General features: G+C 39.2%; 2 protein-coding genes across 3 annotated transcripts in view; both read left to right on the forward strand.

Moving 5' to 3' along the window:
• The first annotated feature begins 1,069 nt into the window (after window positions 1-1,069).
• Window positions 1,070-11,808, forward strand: si:rp71-46j2.7. 2 transcript variants are annotated; one of them, XM_031302974.2, is made up of 17 exons: window positions 1,070-1,447; window positions 1,856-1,964; window positions 3,246-3,459; window positions 3,757-3,899; window positions 4,858-5,032; window positions 5,181-5,236; window positions 6,281-6,438; window positions 6,539-6,649; window positions 6,786-6,911; window positions 7,830-7,928; window positions 8,022-8,180; window positions 9,071-9,267; window positions 9,493-9,710; window positions 10,978-11,041; window positions 11,135-11,322; window positions 11,414-11,502; window positions 11,622-11,808. In XM_031302974.2, exons 1-17 carry the CDS (start codon window positions 1,259-1,261, stop codon window positions 11,718-11,720), a joined length of 2,394 nt encoding a protein of 797 aa, XP_031158834.2. In that variant the 5' UTR covers window positions 1,070-1,258; the 3' UTR covers window positions 11,721-11,808. The 2 variants fall into 2 exon arrangements, with proteins under 2 accessions (XP_031158834.2, XP_031158831.2); XM_031302971.2 differs by having other exon boundaries at window positions 9,071-9,710.
• Window positions 11,809-12,980: 1,172 nt separating this feature from the next.
• The window catches only part of mrpl11 (mitochondrial ribosomal protein L11), a 36,544-nt gene continuing 30,396 nt past the window's right edge, over window positions 12,981-19,128 (forward strand). The window contains exon 1 of the mRNA XM_031302986.2: window positions 12,981-13,118. The gene's annotated coding sequence lies outside the window, so the exon portion shown is untranslated. The remainder of the gene's footprint in view (window positions 13,119-19,128) is intronic.

Genomic DNA, 19,128 nt, shown 5'->3' on the forward strand with positions numbered 1-19,128 from the left:
TTGATTTAGTAAGTTATAGTTACATGTCACGCAGGGTATGTGCTTATAGTATTCCAGCCATTCTGCTTAATAGTTAAATTTATAATGCGGAGAGCATTGTATGGATAAATGTAATAATACCCCTATAGGTCTGTCTGAAGGTTTTCCATAATACATCCATGACCATGAGGGTTTCCCCTCAGGCATGATTATCGTATCCAGTAATTGTAGAACTATTTCCAAAGTGTAAATTACTGTCATTCTTACTGTGTATATTTATTATTTACTCCTTTACAGGCATTTTTGGCAGATGTCTGCAGTTGGCTTTGCTGCGCTGCATGTTGTCGAATTTACACTCAACAGTAGTTGTTGAAGAACAGCGTTAGCACCACCTTGTGGTAATTAACTATCTGCTCCTTCCTTCAATTATTGCCAAGTAGGTTTTCACATACAAGGAGTTTGCCATGGTGTTTTGGTGCATAACAAGAAACATAGTAAGAGAAAAGAATAAAAAACTACTACACTACCTCAAATCTCAAGAATCATAAATACGAAATGGACAAGTGTACAATAAAATAAGTAATATATGTTTGTTTTTTATGTACAGTTTTTGAAACAAAGAGGATGAAATGTGCACATGTTTACAGTTTAAAGTATAAAGAATATGTACAATAGTAATAATCCTAATTAATTCATTCAATATCAATTCAACAGTACTTATTAATTGATATTAATATTAAATATTAAATCAGTGATTTCCTACGGATCCAACCTGTTTGGCTTAAGACCTTTTAGAAAAAAAATAGTATCTAATGAGTTCAGATGTTTTTAAGTTGTTAACAGTGATTTCCCCTCTAAACCTTTTCAGATGGTTTCATTTAAATAATAGTTTTCGGCCCAAAGAGGTCAAATTAAACATTATTTCATATAAAAAAATTTGTGTTGCAGAATTTTGAAGTTGAAGAAGTTCGTCTTTGAATAAATAAATATATATTATAAACAATAAAATATTAAATAAATGGGACCACCAGTTCCTCAGAGCTCCATGCTTTCAGGTAAAGCTGTTACCTGTAGATGGCATCCACGCGCACTTCCTGCAGCCAATCACAGTTCTGCTTTAACCAGTTTAATAAAGTTCCTTTTTTTCAATTTAGGTTTCGAGGAAACGGGCGTCTTGTTCTCGGTGCTAATTATGTGGGTGAACAAACCAGCTCTGCCTATGTGGAACATACATCGGCTTAAAGTCAGAGAGACGAGCAGTCTTTTGTAAGAAAAGAAGATGTATCTATGGCGCTTTTCTATCGCCATAACCCTCGGTTTGATGTGGTATTTTTCAGACTGTGGTCGCACAGTGACACAGTACTTTTTATGTTTCCTCTTTTGTTTTTCTACTCCACTGTTATTCGGAAACAGTGGACGAGAGAGTAGCACTCAGACTGATGAAGAGACGAAGGAAGACCCACTCCAGGTATTAAATACACATTTTTTGCAGTCTTTTATCGCAGGAAAGAGTTGCTTTTACGAGCACTGCATGACTAGAAACTGAGTCATGTTTTAATGAGGTAAGCCTTGTATGCTTTAGTAAGTGAGATAAGTAATAGTATTTTTTTTTTTTAATCAAAGTTTAAGTCAGTAATCTAACTTGTCTGCCATGTTTACAAGTCAGGCTACACAAACACCTGAGCTGTGTGATAAGTAAAAGTCAAATATTGAAAAGTTAGCCTATCACTTACAGCCTGAGGTGCATTTTTTTCACTCATTACATAGCTTACTCTGTCACCTAGAGTTCAGCACTAACTAATGTTATAGTTCTTACTGTGCTCTATTAATCCCTGGTAGGTCTACTTTAGTTGACTCATAGTTTTGTGTTTTCCAGGAAACTGTTGACAGAGAGTTGTTGGGTGACTTGACAGATGGAGGAAGCAGCAAACAGGCTGAACCACTGGACTCTCAGTACCAACGTGTAAAAATGTCTCTACAGCGAGGTGAGGCATGTCTTACACAGGAGAACATGTGTTTTACAGTGGCGTAAACACATTTGTCCTTGCAGTTCAGAAACATTTTTCATGAAGATGTGAGCAAATGTTTAAAAAAAAATCCATGTTCTGCTCCTGACTGTCTTTGTCAGTAAATTGTACTTTCGTTTTGACTTGACACTGTTGAAAAGGGCGGTTTTGCATAGACACGGCAGCAGCTGGAGCTCATGTTACATGAAGCAAATAAGGGGCTTTAAGGAAATAAAGAAAGGGATGAAAAAAACCCTCGATAGATGGGTGCATATGGCTGTGTTAAAACAGGAAATAAGATATCTGGTTTTCATGCCTCCATTATCAGCCGTTTTTGCTTTGCATCTATTTTGTGCAGCGTTTATTAAACTGGTTTGTATGTATGATTGATATCCCAGCTCTTTTAGAATAAGTGGCTTTAAACACGTATTTCATGTAATCTACATTTCAATTCTTAAAGGCTCAAGACAGACCTTCAAAACCACTGGTTGACCTAAATCTAGCACTGACATTCAAATGCATGACCCGGTAACCCTTTGGAATCATCTATGCATTCCTTTTTGTCTTTGCACCTTTTAAACTGTCCTTATCCCACATACATAACATCTATTTTGCCAGCACAAACTCAGCTATATATTAAAGGTTCTATAGAAATGTACAACTCTTTAATCCAAATTACGCAACATATTATTATAGAACAGCTTTAGGTTGTGAGAAATGTTATTTCCCTATTTATACAAACAAATACAGCTGAAAAATGTAAGCCAAAACTATAATACTGTCTATTTACATGTGAAGTGATTTTATTCCAACCCGTTTTTGTGCCTTTTTTCATTGAAAGTCTACTGTATGTATGCATGCCTGTAAATCACTGAAACTATGAATAATTCACAGCTTTTAAAAAAATCTTATGGTCTACTAAGTGGCTGTGTGAAGTCCCACATCAGCGCTCTCAGCTGGTTTTCTCAGCTTTCCTCTATATGATATATAAATAACGTTATGTTGCTGTAAATAAAACATGCTCTCTAGAGGGACCCGACTTCAGTTCAGAGGGAAATCCTGTCATGGATATTTGTGCTGAGTTTTGAATTGAATAGTTTGGACAGGAGTTCTTGACTTAAGAAGAAAGTAAAAAAAAAAAAAAACAGAGCTTGAATTTCACCAAACAAGCTTTAAAGTTGCTGCAGTCCTCGAGTTTGATGTTTAGGGGGAGAGTGGGGGTGTTTGGTGTTAACTTTCCTGTGTAACTGCTCTCCTCAGTGTTTGAGTGTGCGTACGCCCAGCTGATCCTCCCTTGGTACGGCCTTCCTGAGCCACGCAAGAACCAGCCTCTGTACCAGGTGCTCAGCAGAGAGTTTGACTTCGTAATCAACCGGATCATTGGGAGAGCCAAAGACTTTGATGTTTCCCAGGCTATCGTGGGCTCCGTTCGTATTTTGACCCAGCATTTGCATAATGCGAAGCAGTCTGACAGGTGAGACTTTACACGTACTTTATCTCAGAATTCATGCTGCTTCAGTTACACTTTGCACTCAGTTATGTGTCTGATCTCTATAAATACCTCCCATATTTTTTTATCACCTATGATAATTTACCTTACTTTTACAAGATTATACCTGCAGTGACACACTAATGGTTGTTTTTATGCTGAATAGTATTTCAAGAGTACATCGCATTAAGATTTAGATTGTGTGATAGTAAGAGATGTGTGGTGATAAACATCTATGATCCAGTGCTGTAATAATCCCCTCTTGTTTGGTTTCTGTTTCAGAGAGCTCTTGTTCAGCTCCAGAGCAGAGGAGATCGCAGTTCTCCGAGAGTTTTCTGACGCTCTAGTACGTAACGTTTTACCCGAATCTCTCTGTGACCTAGAAGTCAACCGCTGTGCCTTAAATGAGGTTGTTGCCTTAAAGGGTAAGAAAGCATTAAATTCTCTCTCGGCAGGAATACACTCTTATGTAACGGCTAAGCCTCCCAGAACTTCTTTTACAAGTGTGTATTGTATGTAATCCCTTTTTTCTTTTTGGCATTGTAGAGTTTAGGGCATGAATTTTGGGTTGCGTAAAAGGAAGGCGCTCTTCTGCGGTCATTTGCCAATTCCCTTTAAGTTTTTGTCTTTCTTTTTTTTAGTAACAGATAAAATGTCTTATCTCGTGGGAGTCTTGCTGTGCAGTAGGTTTTTGCAATTATGCATGTAACTCAGTTACAATAAGTGCTTTTTACAGCTTTAGTTAAGAGATTATGTGCATCTTGGCAGCTAGAAACAGATAATTTCTAATTGTATAGTTTTGCTTATAGACACATAATTCAGTTTTTGCAACAAATTGGAGCAGTTGGTAAATTATACAGGGCTTTGCTTTTATAGTTAAATTGACAATCCTGATTTTGCCTAATATCGTAATATCGTACCACTTATTCTCAACTACGCAAGACATTACAAGTCAAAACAAAAATGTTATAAGGGCTGATACGCCACATTTAAAGTAATATTTTGATATTTTGGGAAATACAAGTATTTGCTTTCTTGTACGGATCAAACAAACAAGATACAACATGTAAATTTGTGAGCTTAGGGGTGCTGGTAGATGGATTTTGTTATCTTTGGACAGAGACGAGCTGTTTTCAGTCTTAATTCTATGCTAAGATAACTCGTGGCAAGAAAGCAAATTAGCATATTTTGGAAAATGTTCTATTCCTTTTTAAAACGGCAGAATCTATTATTACTGACTGCAGCTGTGTTAAGAGGATTCAAAAACATGACTCATTACAATCCTATAATATTGTGAAATGTGGAAATTGTGCCTCCTGATTTTAGTGTTTATATCATGACAAACGGTGCTTGTAGGATTAGTATGTTGGCTGTTTTCTTCAGGATTGGGCCTGTTGGTGAAATGGCTGTCAGACCCCGACAACCTGAACCAGCTGGTGGTGAGCCAGCTGGACAGCGTGACCCCCAAAGGCTCTGTGGAGGATCTGTGTGGATCAGACCCGGATCAAACCTCTCTGGCTTCACAGGAGGGCGAAGGCGAGGGCAAGGGCAGTGAAGTGTGAGTGGCTGTCATCTTTTGCACCCTGCTGGCTTGACCTAGTCACAGTGAACCTCAAAGCAACAACTGTGTGAGCCTCTTTCTGTGGTTGAAATTGGAACTGACCAGGTTTTTTCTGGTGGCTGTTTTTTTTTATATCGATTTCTAGGAGCTTGGAGGGAGCAGGGATTTCAACCAGCACCAGGATCAAGGCCAAAAGGAAAGGTGCGTTTTTAGATTTGAGTTGTTATGATTAAAAGGTGTTTTTTTTATTTTATTTAAAGCTCTTTGACATTCTTCTTAGCAGTACACATTATTCTAACCTGCTTTTTAACTATGAGTGTGAAAACTTTTCAAATGAGACTTAAGGAAGAGTTGAGGAAGGCAGATGGAGTACTTTGTGGGTGTTTGGAAAATAGAGGCCTGTGCTTGCATAACGCCTTGTTCAACAGTTTGAAGAATAGTAGTGTTGACATTATAATTTTCTTTACCAGCTTGCCTTTCAGTGCATAATTAATCCGCTATTTCTTTTGTTTGTTGGTCTAGACAGCTAATTACACAAACTGTAAGCTGAATGGCAAATAATTTCTGTGTGCAACTTCTATCTCTTTGTATTGCAAACAATCAAAAAGTAACGATGGCTAAATAAGAATCGATTATGCCATGATAATGAACAAAAATGACAAATGAGTGTGTTTTCTTTAAGGATCATAAATTCTGAAAAAAATGCCATCATTTGTCATAATATGTAAGAATTATTTAACTCTGTTGGGATATTTATTCATTATAAGGCCATCACATTGATTATAACACACAAATTTTGATTACTAATCATGCTTACGTGCCTAATGAAATGTTGATTATATCTGGTGAATAGTCTTTCTCGCTACATTTCCAACTAGACGGGCACTAAGAGAGCCCAGACCTCAGCCAAGGCTATGCCACAATGTTAACGAAAGTAAAAAATATTTTATGTATCTGCCCGTGATTCGATCCTGTCAAAATGTATTGGGTTCCTCCTTTCATAAACATAATCTCCTCGTCGGAGGGAACTATAGTGATGTTTAAGAGTTCACTTTAAGCATCCCTATCGCAGTGCAGAATTTTTTTTCAGATTAACAGTCAAGGGACATTGTGTTTCTTCAAAGCTGTGGTGTACACAATAAAGAAAACAAGTAAAAGAGACAGAAAAAAGGCAAGGTAAAATACTGACTTACTAAGTTGTGGAAATCTCTCTGACTTTTAAAATGTGGTTGTTGTCATTTTCAGCTAACAAGTTAAAAGAAGGATGGTCTAAATTTGTGGACAAGGTGAAGTCTAAGAAGGCCACGAAGAAGAAGATCAAAAATATGGAGCAGGGGAGCAGCAACGAGAACGATGTCAGCAGCAGGGAGGGCTCCGTTAACAGCCAGCAGGACTCTGACAGGGTTAGTCTGCTGCAGATATAATACAATATACTAAACTAAAGATGACAGTTTGTGAAACATGACATATTCATTGTTGCTTTTTTTGGCCAAACCCCATTAGGAGGACGATGATCTGGAGAACTACTTGACAAGCGTCCAAGAGGACATGATGGAATTCAAGCTGTCGTATGAGATGTGGCGTGTTGGCCGCTGGGCTGTCAGCGTCCCTCATGTGAGTTATAAATATCAGTGACAGTGTGGAATGTCCCGGAGGCTTGCTATCTGTCCGCTGAGACTCTCTTAAAGCTTGTCCTTGGATGACATGTTAATATTTGAGCTGGAATCTGAGTAGGAGTTGACTGTTGTAGGCCGACTGGGATGATGAGAAGCTAATCTTCACCGTTCATCTGGAGGAGAAGGGCAGCCCTGAGAACCTACAGTGGGACATCAGGAAGACCTACATGGATGTTATATACTTCCGCAACACATGGCAGGTAAAAGGCAGATGGAGGGCCATGTTTTGTGTTTTTTCTCATTTTATATATATGTTCTGCTTTTAACTGATCCAATCACCTCTGATATACAGTTTCCAGCTTATTAGGTGCACCTAGCTAAAAGCAATTCTGTCCTGCAATAAAACAGTAGTTTGGGGTGCTGTTGAATTGTGTGGTACTGACAGGTGTTTCTAGTATTTTGTCTACCCTATTGATATTAATGAGGGTAGGCTAAATGGCTGAAATAACTCTCTGTATAATGCAATACAGTTCAACAGCACCACAAACTACAGCCTCCAAAAGTATTCTAAATTTGAATCAACATCTCTCTGAAACAGTTTTTAAAAGACTGATTATAACCTTTATGATGGGAGGATTTATTACAAGGCTGATGTATTAGACTGCATTAGTGTTAGCTAGGTGTACCCAGTAGGTGATATGAGGGGGGATGCCACCCCCCTCGTTAGCAAAATGACCAAAATGCATGCCCCTTGTTAATCTGCCATCCCCCCTCTAGAAATGGTTTGACTATTATGAATCATACATGAGTTATTTTGTTAAAGCTGACAAGCAAATTTCACCCAGAATTAAATAGTTGAGTGAAATACGGGAACATTAGTTTAAAATGACAAATTCACTTTTGATGAACCATAATCATGCAGTCCAATGTTATGAATTTCTATAGGACAATTTAAAAAGATGGTTTTCTACAAATAGACAGGCATCATCATGTTTATCGATTTGAAAGAAGATCTTTTGGTTGTCAGGATTTATTTCCTTTGATTTTAGAGAAAGGGTTGTGTTTCCTGCTTACTGTCTATTCAGCGTGAGCCAAACTTTTGCCTGATGTCAAAAACAGTTTAGTCTCTAAACTTTCTTGTCCTAAAAACACTCTTTTCTTTATGCCTTTTTTTTCAGGACTCGACCAACCTGCCCACGATCCTGGTGCTGGAGGAGTCGGAGGTCAACGATGAGCTTGAAGAAGAAGCCAGAGTATCAGTGGAGCATTTCCTGCAGGTTAAAGACACCAGAATAAAACGTAGATATGCTGACATAACAACTTCAATCACAATCTTTATGACTCAATCTTTATGGTATGTTCTTTTCCAGGAGTTAGTTTCTGATAATCTGATTGGCCACACTCAACCGGTTTTCCAGTTCCTCTGCCCATTTGACAAACTGCTGAATGAGGAGGACCATTATGAAGGCGTGTGGGGCCTTCTGAGCAGCTTGGCTTACTTCTTGACTCCAGGTCAAGAGGAAGACGAGGTAAAGTTACTCTTTTACTACTTTTAATGGTTATAATAAAGTTATGGCAATGACCAAAACTATGGAAATAAGACTCAAGTTGCAAGCAACTGGGGTTGAGGATATCCTGATTTGAAGCTCCTACTATATGTCAAGCTTCCAAAACAATGGATCACCTGTTTGTAACACAGGATTTGTGTAAAAAAAAATGTGAGTACAGGATCTTTACATATAAATGAACATCTGTTATATCAAACCCCTTGCCAAACAAGTTCAGACAATGCAGATTTAGCTTAACACCGCCAGGGAAAGCTCTGTATTTTTCAGTATAAGGAGGTTCTGGTGTCTAGTGTGTGTGCCGCAGCGGAATGATGCCGATACCGCTTATTTGTTTACAGAACGGGTAGTTTATTAACTCCACAACAATGTCCTTACATGAGCAGTACTCAAAGTGCCGTCAACCAACCTTGCTCACTACCTTACAGTTCTTCACAGCGTAGCTGCTTATTCTGGCTCTCTGATTGGCTACACGATTTAGTCTACCTGTATTACCCAATACCTATATAAGACAGGCAGGAAGGGGGGAGAGACCACAGAGCTGTAGTGCTATTACGAATCCTACTTCTTTTCTTAAGCATGTCGACAGTGTTTGTGTAATAACTGTCATTGCCAGAGGGGGGAGACAAAAGTTCCGCACTCCAGCTTAAAAAAAGTGTAGTTTCAAGCTGACCTCACTATGCTCCTTCTAAATAGTAAATTGAACTTCATGTGTAAATTAGTTGGAGTGCCCCTTTAAAAATGTCTTACTTTAAATGGATTAGTTTAGCCTTTGGTGTCTGCCACTCTGCACCATAAAGGCCGATGCCTCAGGATCAGCTGTCGCAATCTGATTGCTTTGTTTTCCTCTGCAGAGCTCGAGCCCTCAGACAGAAGCCCCAAAAGAAATCATGACACCATCTCTACATCCAGAACTGACAGCTCTGCCTTTAGAAAAACCTGGTGCCTCTACTGAGAAGGGCAATGATGTTCCCAGTGCTTCAATCCCAACTATTGTTATCTCCCAATATAATTCTTCTTCAGAACCGCCTGAGGATGCAGAAACCGAAAAGGAACCACAGTCTGCTGCTAACTCGGACTCTTCAAACGAAAACTGTTCCCGAGACATAACAGAAGACTCTGATAGTCCTTTAACCTCTCACTTTAAAATTATTTTCAAAGGACTGACCCGTTCCAGGTCACAAGAGTCTCTGGTCTCGACAAGAAACGGCAGTGATGAAGACCCGCCTGATTCAGACTCCACGCCACACAGCAGCCAAATCAGAGGCGTGCAGAGGGAGATCGCAGAAGGCCCGACTTGGCTTCATTCCAGTGTAAGGTCAAATAAAAAGGAGAACATATGTTTCAAGATGTCAAGTGGAGTGAACAAGGCTAAAGGGAAGCATCAGGGCACTTCACCAAGAGGGGAGAACTCCCACTGTCAGAAGAGCCAAGTCGGCAGGGAGCAGCTGGAGGCGACCAAAGCCATATTCGATCTACTGAAAGAAATATCTGGTTTGTTCCGTGTTTAAACTATTGTTTACAACATTAAGAGCTTCATGATCTTACCAGTGTTTTTGTATGTTGTAGGCCTTCTTTTTTTTTTTAAGTACACTCAGTACACACTCGCCTGACAAAGCTAATCCTTTGCAATGAACATTTAGTCTGCTTTATAATTTATCATGTGATATTTTAAGGTGAACTTATGGACTGTTATAAGTATTTTAGGTGGTGCATTAATGTGCTTGTGACAAGCTCAGACAATCCATGTTTGACAGTTGGCAGCCAAACCGCAGAAGACCGCAATAAGCAAACATTGATGTGAAGGATCATGTTAGTTAGGTAACTTCATGCACTAAAAGGTTTGTCTGTGTAGATGCCCAATTAAACAGGTTGTAGGATATCTAAAATACTAAAATAAATCAAAGGTTTTGATGTTTGGTTTACAAAATGATTCACAGCTCATCCAAGAAGCTTCATCAGGAGCATTCCACTGCATTAATGTTTACTGTGATGAATTATCTACCTTAGCTAAATATTTCTAGAGCAAACTTCAAATCTATACAAGTTTTCCACATTATCCTGAAATAAACAAAAAACAGTGGCTCACGAAGGTACGGAAGAACGGGTTTAACAGCTGGTAAATTTAAAAGTGATGTAGGTAGGAATGGGAAGATCCAGGATTTTGCCAAAAAATTTGAACATCAACAACTTCTCAGTCTCCTAAGCCCCTCCCCCCACAAGGGAGAATTAATGTGTGTGCATGAGCAGTGATTGACGCGCAGTTAGACACCCTCCTGGCCCTGATTGGTGTATCTGAACAGGAAGCGGTTGATTTTTGCAAATTGCACTACAGGCTGTAGCTGGTGCCAGAGGAGCCAGATTTTTTTAAATTACCTGCTTCATGTAGTTCTACTCGAACATAGGGTCAGTTTCAGCAAATATGACAGAAAGTTAGTTTTATAAGTCTTACCTACTGCATCTTTAAGTAAATTGTTGGTAGTCATGTTAAACTGCATTGATCAATAGAATTGAAGTAGAGGGCAAGACGGAGAGCTTCACAATCTGTAAAACATGCAACACTGTCTGTCGTTAGACCCTAAACCCAACTCTGCAGCTACAAAGCTTTTTTTTTAGCTTAAGTGTTAGGCTTGCACTTTCACTGTTTTGATCTCAGCCAAATAAGCTTGAACATGCATAAACACTGATATGATTTTTTTTTTTTTTTTAAGGCTGTCTTTTTGAAAATAGACTTAATACTGAATACTGTCTGTCTTAACAGGGAACTCCATCCTTGTAAACATATTTGATGCCATTTTGAAACCTGTTATGCCCATCCTAAAAAAGTAAGTTTTGGTGCTGCCTTCCAACCCTCCAATAAAACAGAGTTTTATGGCAGATCTGGTCTGTGAGTGACTTCTGGTTGCGTTCACCTCCAGAAAAGTGAACTCTTTCCTAAACAAGATGAACCCGACAGAAGTGCAGATAGCCGCATACATCGACACCTTGCGTGAAAAACAGTGGCCAGATTTTCAACCCGCAGCGCCTCCTCCTCCTCCTCCTCCTCGCACCGATGAGGAGAAGAACAAGACCAGGGATAGAGCGCACAATCTAATCAATGCCAGATGTAGGTGACACCTCTGCACCAGTAGGAAATATACAATTGTTTTTGGCAGTTTATAATCCATTTAAAATGTATTTTTATGTTCTCTTTGTAGATTCAAACTATCTTATCCTGAAAAAGACAGATATGGAGTCTGTTTTTAATATTTTCCAGGATGGTGAAAAAAACAAAATGCTGGTATATGTGAGTATCTCAACATTTACTTTCTGTCACAATCCCTAGTTAATTGTATTTAATTTACACAGGTTTTTAATTTTTCAATATAGTATACAAATCTTGTTCTTATTGATCTTTCATAACAGATGCTCCTGTCATTCCTATTAAGGGAATTCTTTCCCAATGAGCATTCCCTAAATGTGAGCGCCGCTGCCCTGCAGAAAGTGACCAACTCCACCAACTGATCTGAATCCTTGGTTGTGTTTTTAATGGTACTTTTTTGACATTTTTTAAAACATCAAATTACTGTATTTATTAAACATCTGAAAATGCCTTGGAATATTTGTGGCCATTTCTGTATTAATGTCAAACACTACTCTCGGTCGCGTTTACCTCAAACATACTGTGAACATTTTTTGAATTTCCTTTTTTATTTTGTAAGTTATAAACCCTGACTTAAATGTGTGTGAAATCAGAAACATAATTTGTGGGAGCTAGCTTTGCATATACTACTTAATTGTAAAACTCATTGTAAAAAGTAAATATTTCATATACACAGTTTGAATTTCACCCATCACGTTTTAATGTAAGATAATTTAAATTTTCTAAAATATTTTGTATCACTTTGAGCACTTTTGTGTGGTGAGTGTTTGTTTTCTGATTCATCTGTCTAAGTTTTATAATATCCCACAATTACGATTCACCTAAATCTCTCAAAGTGGACAGTACCACTATCAAAGCTGTTAATGTAAATAACTTGAATTTATTTCAAATAAAATATTTAAATGAAAAAAAAAAATTCTGTTATTTTTCTGGCTTCGTGTATTTGAATGAGTTTGGACTCTGTAAAAGATAAATATCGTAAATTTAGAAGTATAAGATGTTAATAAGTTGCTGATGCTAGCAGCTTATTTGCTCTTGTAGCCAACCCGGGCTACTCTCTGAAGCAATATTTGGGTAAAATATATTTCGGACAAGTTGAGCAAGTTCGTCCACCTAGGGAAATCCTGTAGGTGTAGTGTGAGATGTATTAAAATACTAGACTAAAGTGTTGTAGTGTTGTTTCTATTACCCTTAATGGAAATGCTGTCTCGAATGCTCTTGCTGTAACAGAAATAATTCCAGGATTATTCTGGTCCAGGTCACAGGAGAGAGATTATCAGGCAGCATAACAACATGAAGCCATGTTTTATTCACTGACGTTCCTGTAGCCAGGTAACAACATAACAGAACCAACACACTTTGATTTACAGAAGTTGAGCCTATCTGGCTATCTATCTACTGTATTACCAGCCTGAGGTGATGACTTGTTAACATGAAGTCAAAATGACAAACTCATGATGAAAATGGGGGGGGGGGGGGGGGGTAAGAAAAGAAGAAAAGTTGAAGGTTAAATATAAGACTACTTAATCAAATAGTAGAAGTTGCTGTGTCAACAACCACCCACCCTGCTGAAGTGTCCTTGAGCAAGACCTCAGCTCTATACAGTCTATGGTTTCCACCACCCAGTCGTTGCTGCAGCTGCTCCTCCGCTCCAGCAGGGTGCAGCTTTGTGATTAACAGCAGCAAACTGTTCAGTAATCCAACATGTCTGCGCCCTGAAGGATGCTGCTAACGGCGTGAAGGTACAGGACAAGTCACAGGTATGAGAACACTACGGTATATGTCGTTTTTTAGAGTTTAACACGGTCCTCTTTGACCCGTTATAAAGGGTTTAAGCTGTTTCTCGGCATACAGTTAACGCGCCTGTAGCTTTCAATGTGACTATGGACACAAGGTGTCAAACGCGTATGTGTTTTATTAGTAGTTTAAAGATGAAAGCATGTTTTTCCCACATTGTATCTTTCTTATAATTGGTACTCATCTCGTATTTTTGGTAAAAAGAAAATAGTCTTACTCGTGCATGGTTTTTACACTTAACCTGGAAGCAAAGATGTGGAGACATCTGTGTGGTTAGGCCAGAGTGAGTGAAGGCTTACAACTACTTATGTAAATTATAGAAAGAACATGAACTGCATGTTTCTGTACACATTTGTCATTAGTTTCTGTTATGCCATTGAAATGAAATGCAGTCCCTAAAAACTTCGTACGGCTTCGATGAGCAAAATGGGTCCTACTGTAGTGGGAATTTTATTTTAACATTATAGTTTGATATCTTACAAGATTCTCTTACATACTTTACAGGAGTTTCCTAATCTTTAGTTTTGTAATAGACTTTCAGACTCCAAGAGAAGAAGCAACTGGCATCATAAAACCTTGAGTCTAGGTGAAGCTATTCTCTGTGAAAGTTATTTATTGTTTTTAGAACTCAGTCACTCCTTTCATGGCAGATAAGGGTGGAAAGGGATCATAACATTTGAACTGTTGTCTCCTTCTGTTTCTTGCTTTAAACAGGTGTTTAGGCTATTAACTAGAGAAGCAGGGTCAGAGGGGAAAAGTAGTAGTCATTGTGACTGTTTGTGGTGTTTTTTCATCTGCGTAGCTGCTAAACTTATCCTGGAGGGGGGGTGTTTTATGTGAGTTCCTACTATATAGACGTATGTTTTGTCTAGATGGTCAGAAGACCCTTTCAGATGTGCCATGAGTACTTGTGAAACTGTTTTCTCTGCATTTGCAAATGTAAATAAATACTCAAAGACCAAACTTTGGTTTAATCCTCAAATCGTCCTTATATGTTTCATCTGGTGTTTTTGATACGCACTCCTGCTGCTTACAAGAAAAACTTCCACTACACTACATGAACACCAGATCTTCTGCCAAATGGCATACGTGCAGTTTAGTGTCCCAAATTCCCCATACAATGTCCTTAATTAATTATGAACCTGCTAAACCACCTGTGCTACCCTACCCCTACCCTTAACCCTAACCTTAACCTGTCTCAAATAAGACCCTCATCATTTGGGACACTCAGTTTTTGGAAAATAATTTGTGACACTAAACTGCACGTAAGCCTGTTTGCTTATGTTCCCAGGCCGCTGTCAATCAAATCTGATCAAAGCACAACCACACAGTTTTGAAAAGGCAGATTATCTGAAATTTCTCAACTTAAACATTCCCTGAGGAATCTTACTTTGATTGCTCTGTATTTTGACTTGAATATTTAATGTTATAAAGAAGACCTTAGCATCTTCTGCTAGGCTATATTTGACGGTGAACTCTAGAGAAACAAAGGCTTCTCCATATATTAGATTTGACTGATGTTTGCTTGATGAACAGCATCTTTTTCTTTTCTTCCCTGTCTTAATTGTTTTACTAACCTGAATATTGATAGCCTTACTAGCATCAACCCCCTGTTGTTTCTTTAGTTGCTTTGCAGTTATTTACAGGTCCCAAATATGATCACCTGAGAAACGACTAGGCCCATATGTCTTGTTAGTATGGAACGTGTGGCCACGGAACATTTGTGATTATAATTGGTTGGAGGGTATAGATCAACTTACAGTAACCTGACTGTAAAGGCCAACTGAACATCTATGAAGTATGTGTCTGTTTGTGATCTAAATGGATGCGTTAATGCCAATATTTAAGGTGCTTTAAGTGATGTGACGCGTTTTTTAGGCTACAACATTTTTTGTCACATATGCAACACCCACTGTAAAAAAACGCGGTTTCTGTAGACAGCCCAGGCTCCACAAACGCCAACAAAAACAAACTGCGCCAATCTGCACAACGAACCATAACAAACAGTGTTCCAGCCAATAACCGACAAGGAGGAGCTGGTTGAGTCATGAACGTGCATTGTGGAAGTAGCCTACTGACTAATGCTGCTGCAGTGATGGCTCAACCAACTCTTCCTTGTCAGTTATTGGCTGGAACACTGTTTGTTATGGTTCGTGGTGCAGAGGCCTGTACTACGAATCAAGATCAACATGTCCTGGATTTCTTTCAGTGATCCGGCTTCACCTAACCTAACAACCGTGGTCCCGCATAACCTGTGTCACGACGCTGGTTATCAACTAGTTCAGTCAACCCAGGTTTTTCCAATCTAGAGACGTGCACGTTCACATAAAAGAGGCGGTGTTTGCGCACCATGACCAATCGCAAACATCTACCAGAGCTGCATCTTTTAAACAAGAAGAACAAACTGTAATTCTACATAAATATGAAGAACACAGACACGGTTTACAGGCAAAACGCAGGAAGGAAAGCTGGCAAAAAAGCAGACGCTGTTATGCTTAAATCACAACGTTTATCAATATCCAGTGGTGTAGTCTACGTGATAGTAAGCTCCAGGATTTCCATATACTCACTTAAAAATGCCCAATGACACGTAACAACATACTTTCCATTATATGTTTGATATATTTTGAATTGTCATCTGTGCTTTTTTCTTCACATAGGCTCAATGGAGGTATTTCACCATAAATTGGTGCATAAAAGTGTATCGGAATGCAGGAAATGAAGTCGTTGATGCTTAAAACTTCCCTGGGGGAGGGCACCCAGACCCCCCACTATGATATGCCCCCCTCCTCCCCCAAAGACAGATTCTGGCCAATATACAGTACAGTACACCCACTACAATACATTAGACTAAACTGGTCACTTCCCCATCAGTCAGGCACAAGATCTGACCATATATAATTACACTTTTGCTTTCCATAAACTGTCGTTGCTTTAGGCTTTTATTTCAGTTGCAACCCTGGCAGTGGTGCGCGATCGTGAGAGAAAATAAAAAAAAAAACATTAAAACATAATTTAAACCGATGTGCGCATTGGCAACACACGGCTAAAGAAGGCAACAAATAGCCTATAAGTAATTCCCTCCGCTGAAAATCTATATCTTTTGTAAAAATACCCATCAGGGAATGTTAACGGGGTTGTCGGTCTCTAAATGTTTTAACTTTTATGAGCGCACCTCTCTCTCTCTCTCCGCGAACCGAGCTCCAGCTGATCTTCTAAGAACGGTGACGCCGTTATCAGTTGAGTTTTGATTGGTCAGTGGGCAGTGCTTTTATACCGGTTGATCTCTGATCTCCAACTTAACCTGCTCCCGACCAGGTTAGGCGTTCAGCATAAGTTACCACGGCGACTGAACCCGATCACAAGTGATCCACCTTCGTAGTACAGAAAACCCTGGGTTGAACCTGAAGTTAGCTCGTTAACGCCAAATCTCACTTCGTAGTACAGGCCTCAGGTAGCGCAGTTTGTTTTTGTTGGCGTTTGTGGAGCATGGGCTGTCCAGAGCCATAGAGATAGTGTCTTTCTCTATCACTCTGGGGCTGTCTACAGAGACCGCGTTTTTTTATAGTGTGTTCAGGGGACAGTCAGCTCGCGGATAGTGAGGAGATGTTTGCTGTATGTGACGAAAAATGTTGTAGCCTAAAAAACGCATCACATCACTTAGAGCACCTTTTAAACTGTAGGTAAAGACAGCAACAGTTAGGCTTTGACCTTATTTTTGTAACCACCACCCTTAACAACTCAGTTGACTGCTGTCAGAACCATGCAGATTTATTTAAAATGTGTTTGACATTTGCGCAAATCTGAATGTCCAAATCAAGAAACGGTGTGAAAGGAAGAAAAATTATGAAGCTGGTAGCCTTTACTGCTTTTTGGCATCGTGGTGGTTCGAAGCCACGTTCCATGAAAAGCTTATGAAGACATTCAAAATGGCCCATTTGAACAAAAACATGTTCTGCGTGTTTGAGAGAACATCAGTGACAAAAAAAATTCAGCTCATGGTGTTTAAAAGATCTGTAATACAACACATTTGCTGCAAAAAAGAGATCTGACTTTAGTTTCATCCAGATTCCTGTTTGACCCTAGCCTGGGAAAACCCTGACGAACTTCCGGCAAATTTGAGATTTGCTCTGAGAAGGGTCTGGTGTCAACCAGGTTAGTTTGACCCCTGCTAATCTGGTGTCCATCTCCCAGTTCACTAACCAGAGATGTTCCAATACCATTATTTACTTTTCTATACCAGAACTTGATGATTGGTGTCATTGTTGTATGGCCTGGCTCAAACATGAACCAATACATACAGATAATAAATGCCATATAACTTTTTTTTATTATCTATCAGTCATAATTGAGAGAATTATTTATTTTTAGCATCAGATACAGGCACATAGACATTTTATAATGTGCACTATTGATTCTTTATTTATTTATTAAGTCATCTTAGCTATTGGACTGATGATTGCATGTCACCACCATTGCTGCGTTGTTGTTGTTGTTCTGTTTTCTGTATCCTCGTCTTCATTGTTGTTGGATATTTGGTATGGTTTCTATTGTTTATTTATGGTTATTTACTGTTGTATGTGCTTAATGTGTAATGTGGCTCCCTTGAGTGCAAAACAAATTCCCCTCGGGGCAATAAATGTTTCATTCATTCATTTAGGCAGTATTAGAGGCATTTCTGATACTGGTATTGTTATTGGAACCCACTTGTGCTGATATAATCATACCTCCCCAGTATTCTGAATATGAGGTCCAGCTGCAGCAAGAGCTCAGGCGGGGGCAGATGGCTTCAGAGTTCAGAGGGTTTACTGTCACATTCTGGCTGCAGTCACAGTTGGCTTGCAGTTTCTGAGCTGTAGTTCTGAAGGCTGGATTTTATAATGTCAGAGCCTTGTGGGTATCCACATGTTGCCTAGAGAGGTGTGTGTGTGTGTGTGTGTGTGTGTGTGTGTGTGTGAGAGACAGCAGATCTTTTCTTCCTCGCATTGCTTGTTTATGTGTTGCGGCTGAATATCAGCCACAACACACAAGAAGTCCAATGATGTGGTGAGCAATGGAAATTGTAATTCTAATGTTACTGTAGCCTGTTTTTGACACATCAGTCTGTAGTTTCTTGCGCTTTATGCTCAGATACTAAAGAAAAATGACAGCTAATGTAGCCACAACATTGTCACTGTCTGCAAAATATATCCGAGATGAACTGAGTGCTGTTTTTCCATTTCTTTATTTGATGTGTCATTGTTGTGGTTTGTTGCTTTTTTTTAAATGTATTCCAAGTACAGCCAATTTGTACGGTAAGACAGTAATGTAATTCAGGGGTGCCTGTAAAGGAAACAGCCTAAACAGAGATAATGCATGCAGGGAGTTTAGACTGGGAGTCATCACTATTCAAGTTCAAGGTCCTGGTTTGAATCCAGGCTGCAGTGATGGGAATGTATCAGCTGCTTCAGTAGTCGGCACTAAAGCAGCGCAGAGAACGGCTGCTGCCCTCATTAACGGTCTTATTTTTGCACGGTGATTCCTTGACAGCAATGTCAAGTGAACTGATTATAATACACTGTGTGGACACACTGGACACGTTATTCCAATAAATGATTGGCTCACCGGTGATGCTCAAGTTCATACCAGAGGTATTTGTTAGGGTTGGGGCTGTGTGGAGGAAAACCAATTTCCAACCATTCTCAAAACCATTTTGATAATTGATTAATTGTTTAGGTCAGTTTCCAAGTAAAAATACCAAACATTTGATGGGGACAGCTTCCGGAATGGGAGGATTTTATGCTGTTTTGTGTCTTACCCTATAGCTATTTGAATATCTTTGGGGACTGGACTAGTGAGCAGTTAGGGGTTAAGGGCCTTGCTCAATGGCACTTCAGTGGTGGTAATTAGGATATGCCAAAAGCTGTTCTTTCACAAGTGAAGATCCAAAGATCGAACCGCCTTAAGACTAACACTGCCCCAACATATGCTGTA

The sequence above is a fragment of the Sander lucioperca genome, chromosome 1 (genome assembly GCF_008315115.2).
Source record: "Sander lucioperca isolate FBNREF2018 chromosome 1, SLUC_FBN_1.2, whole genome shotgun sequence".
In the NCBI taxonomy this organism is placed as follows: Eukaryota; Metazoa; Chordata; class Actinopteri; order Perciformes; family Percidae; genus Sander; species Sander lucioperca.

Coding starts and splice junctions, on each gene's coding strand:
- si:rp71-46j2.7 (XM_031302971.2), top strand. CDS start 1,259: ATGTATCTATGGCGCTTTTCTATCGCCATAACCCTCGGTTTGATGTGG. Junction 1,965..3,245: donor AAAAATGTCTCTACAGCGAG/GTGAGGCATGTC, acceptor TGCTCTCCTCAG/TGTTTGAGTGTGCGTACGCC. Junction 7,929..8,021: donor CAGTGGAGCATTTCCTGCAG/GTTAAAGACACC, acceptor GTTCTTTTCCAG/GAGTTAGTTTCTGATAATCT.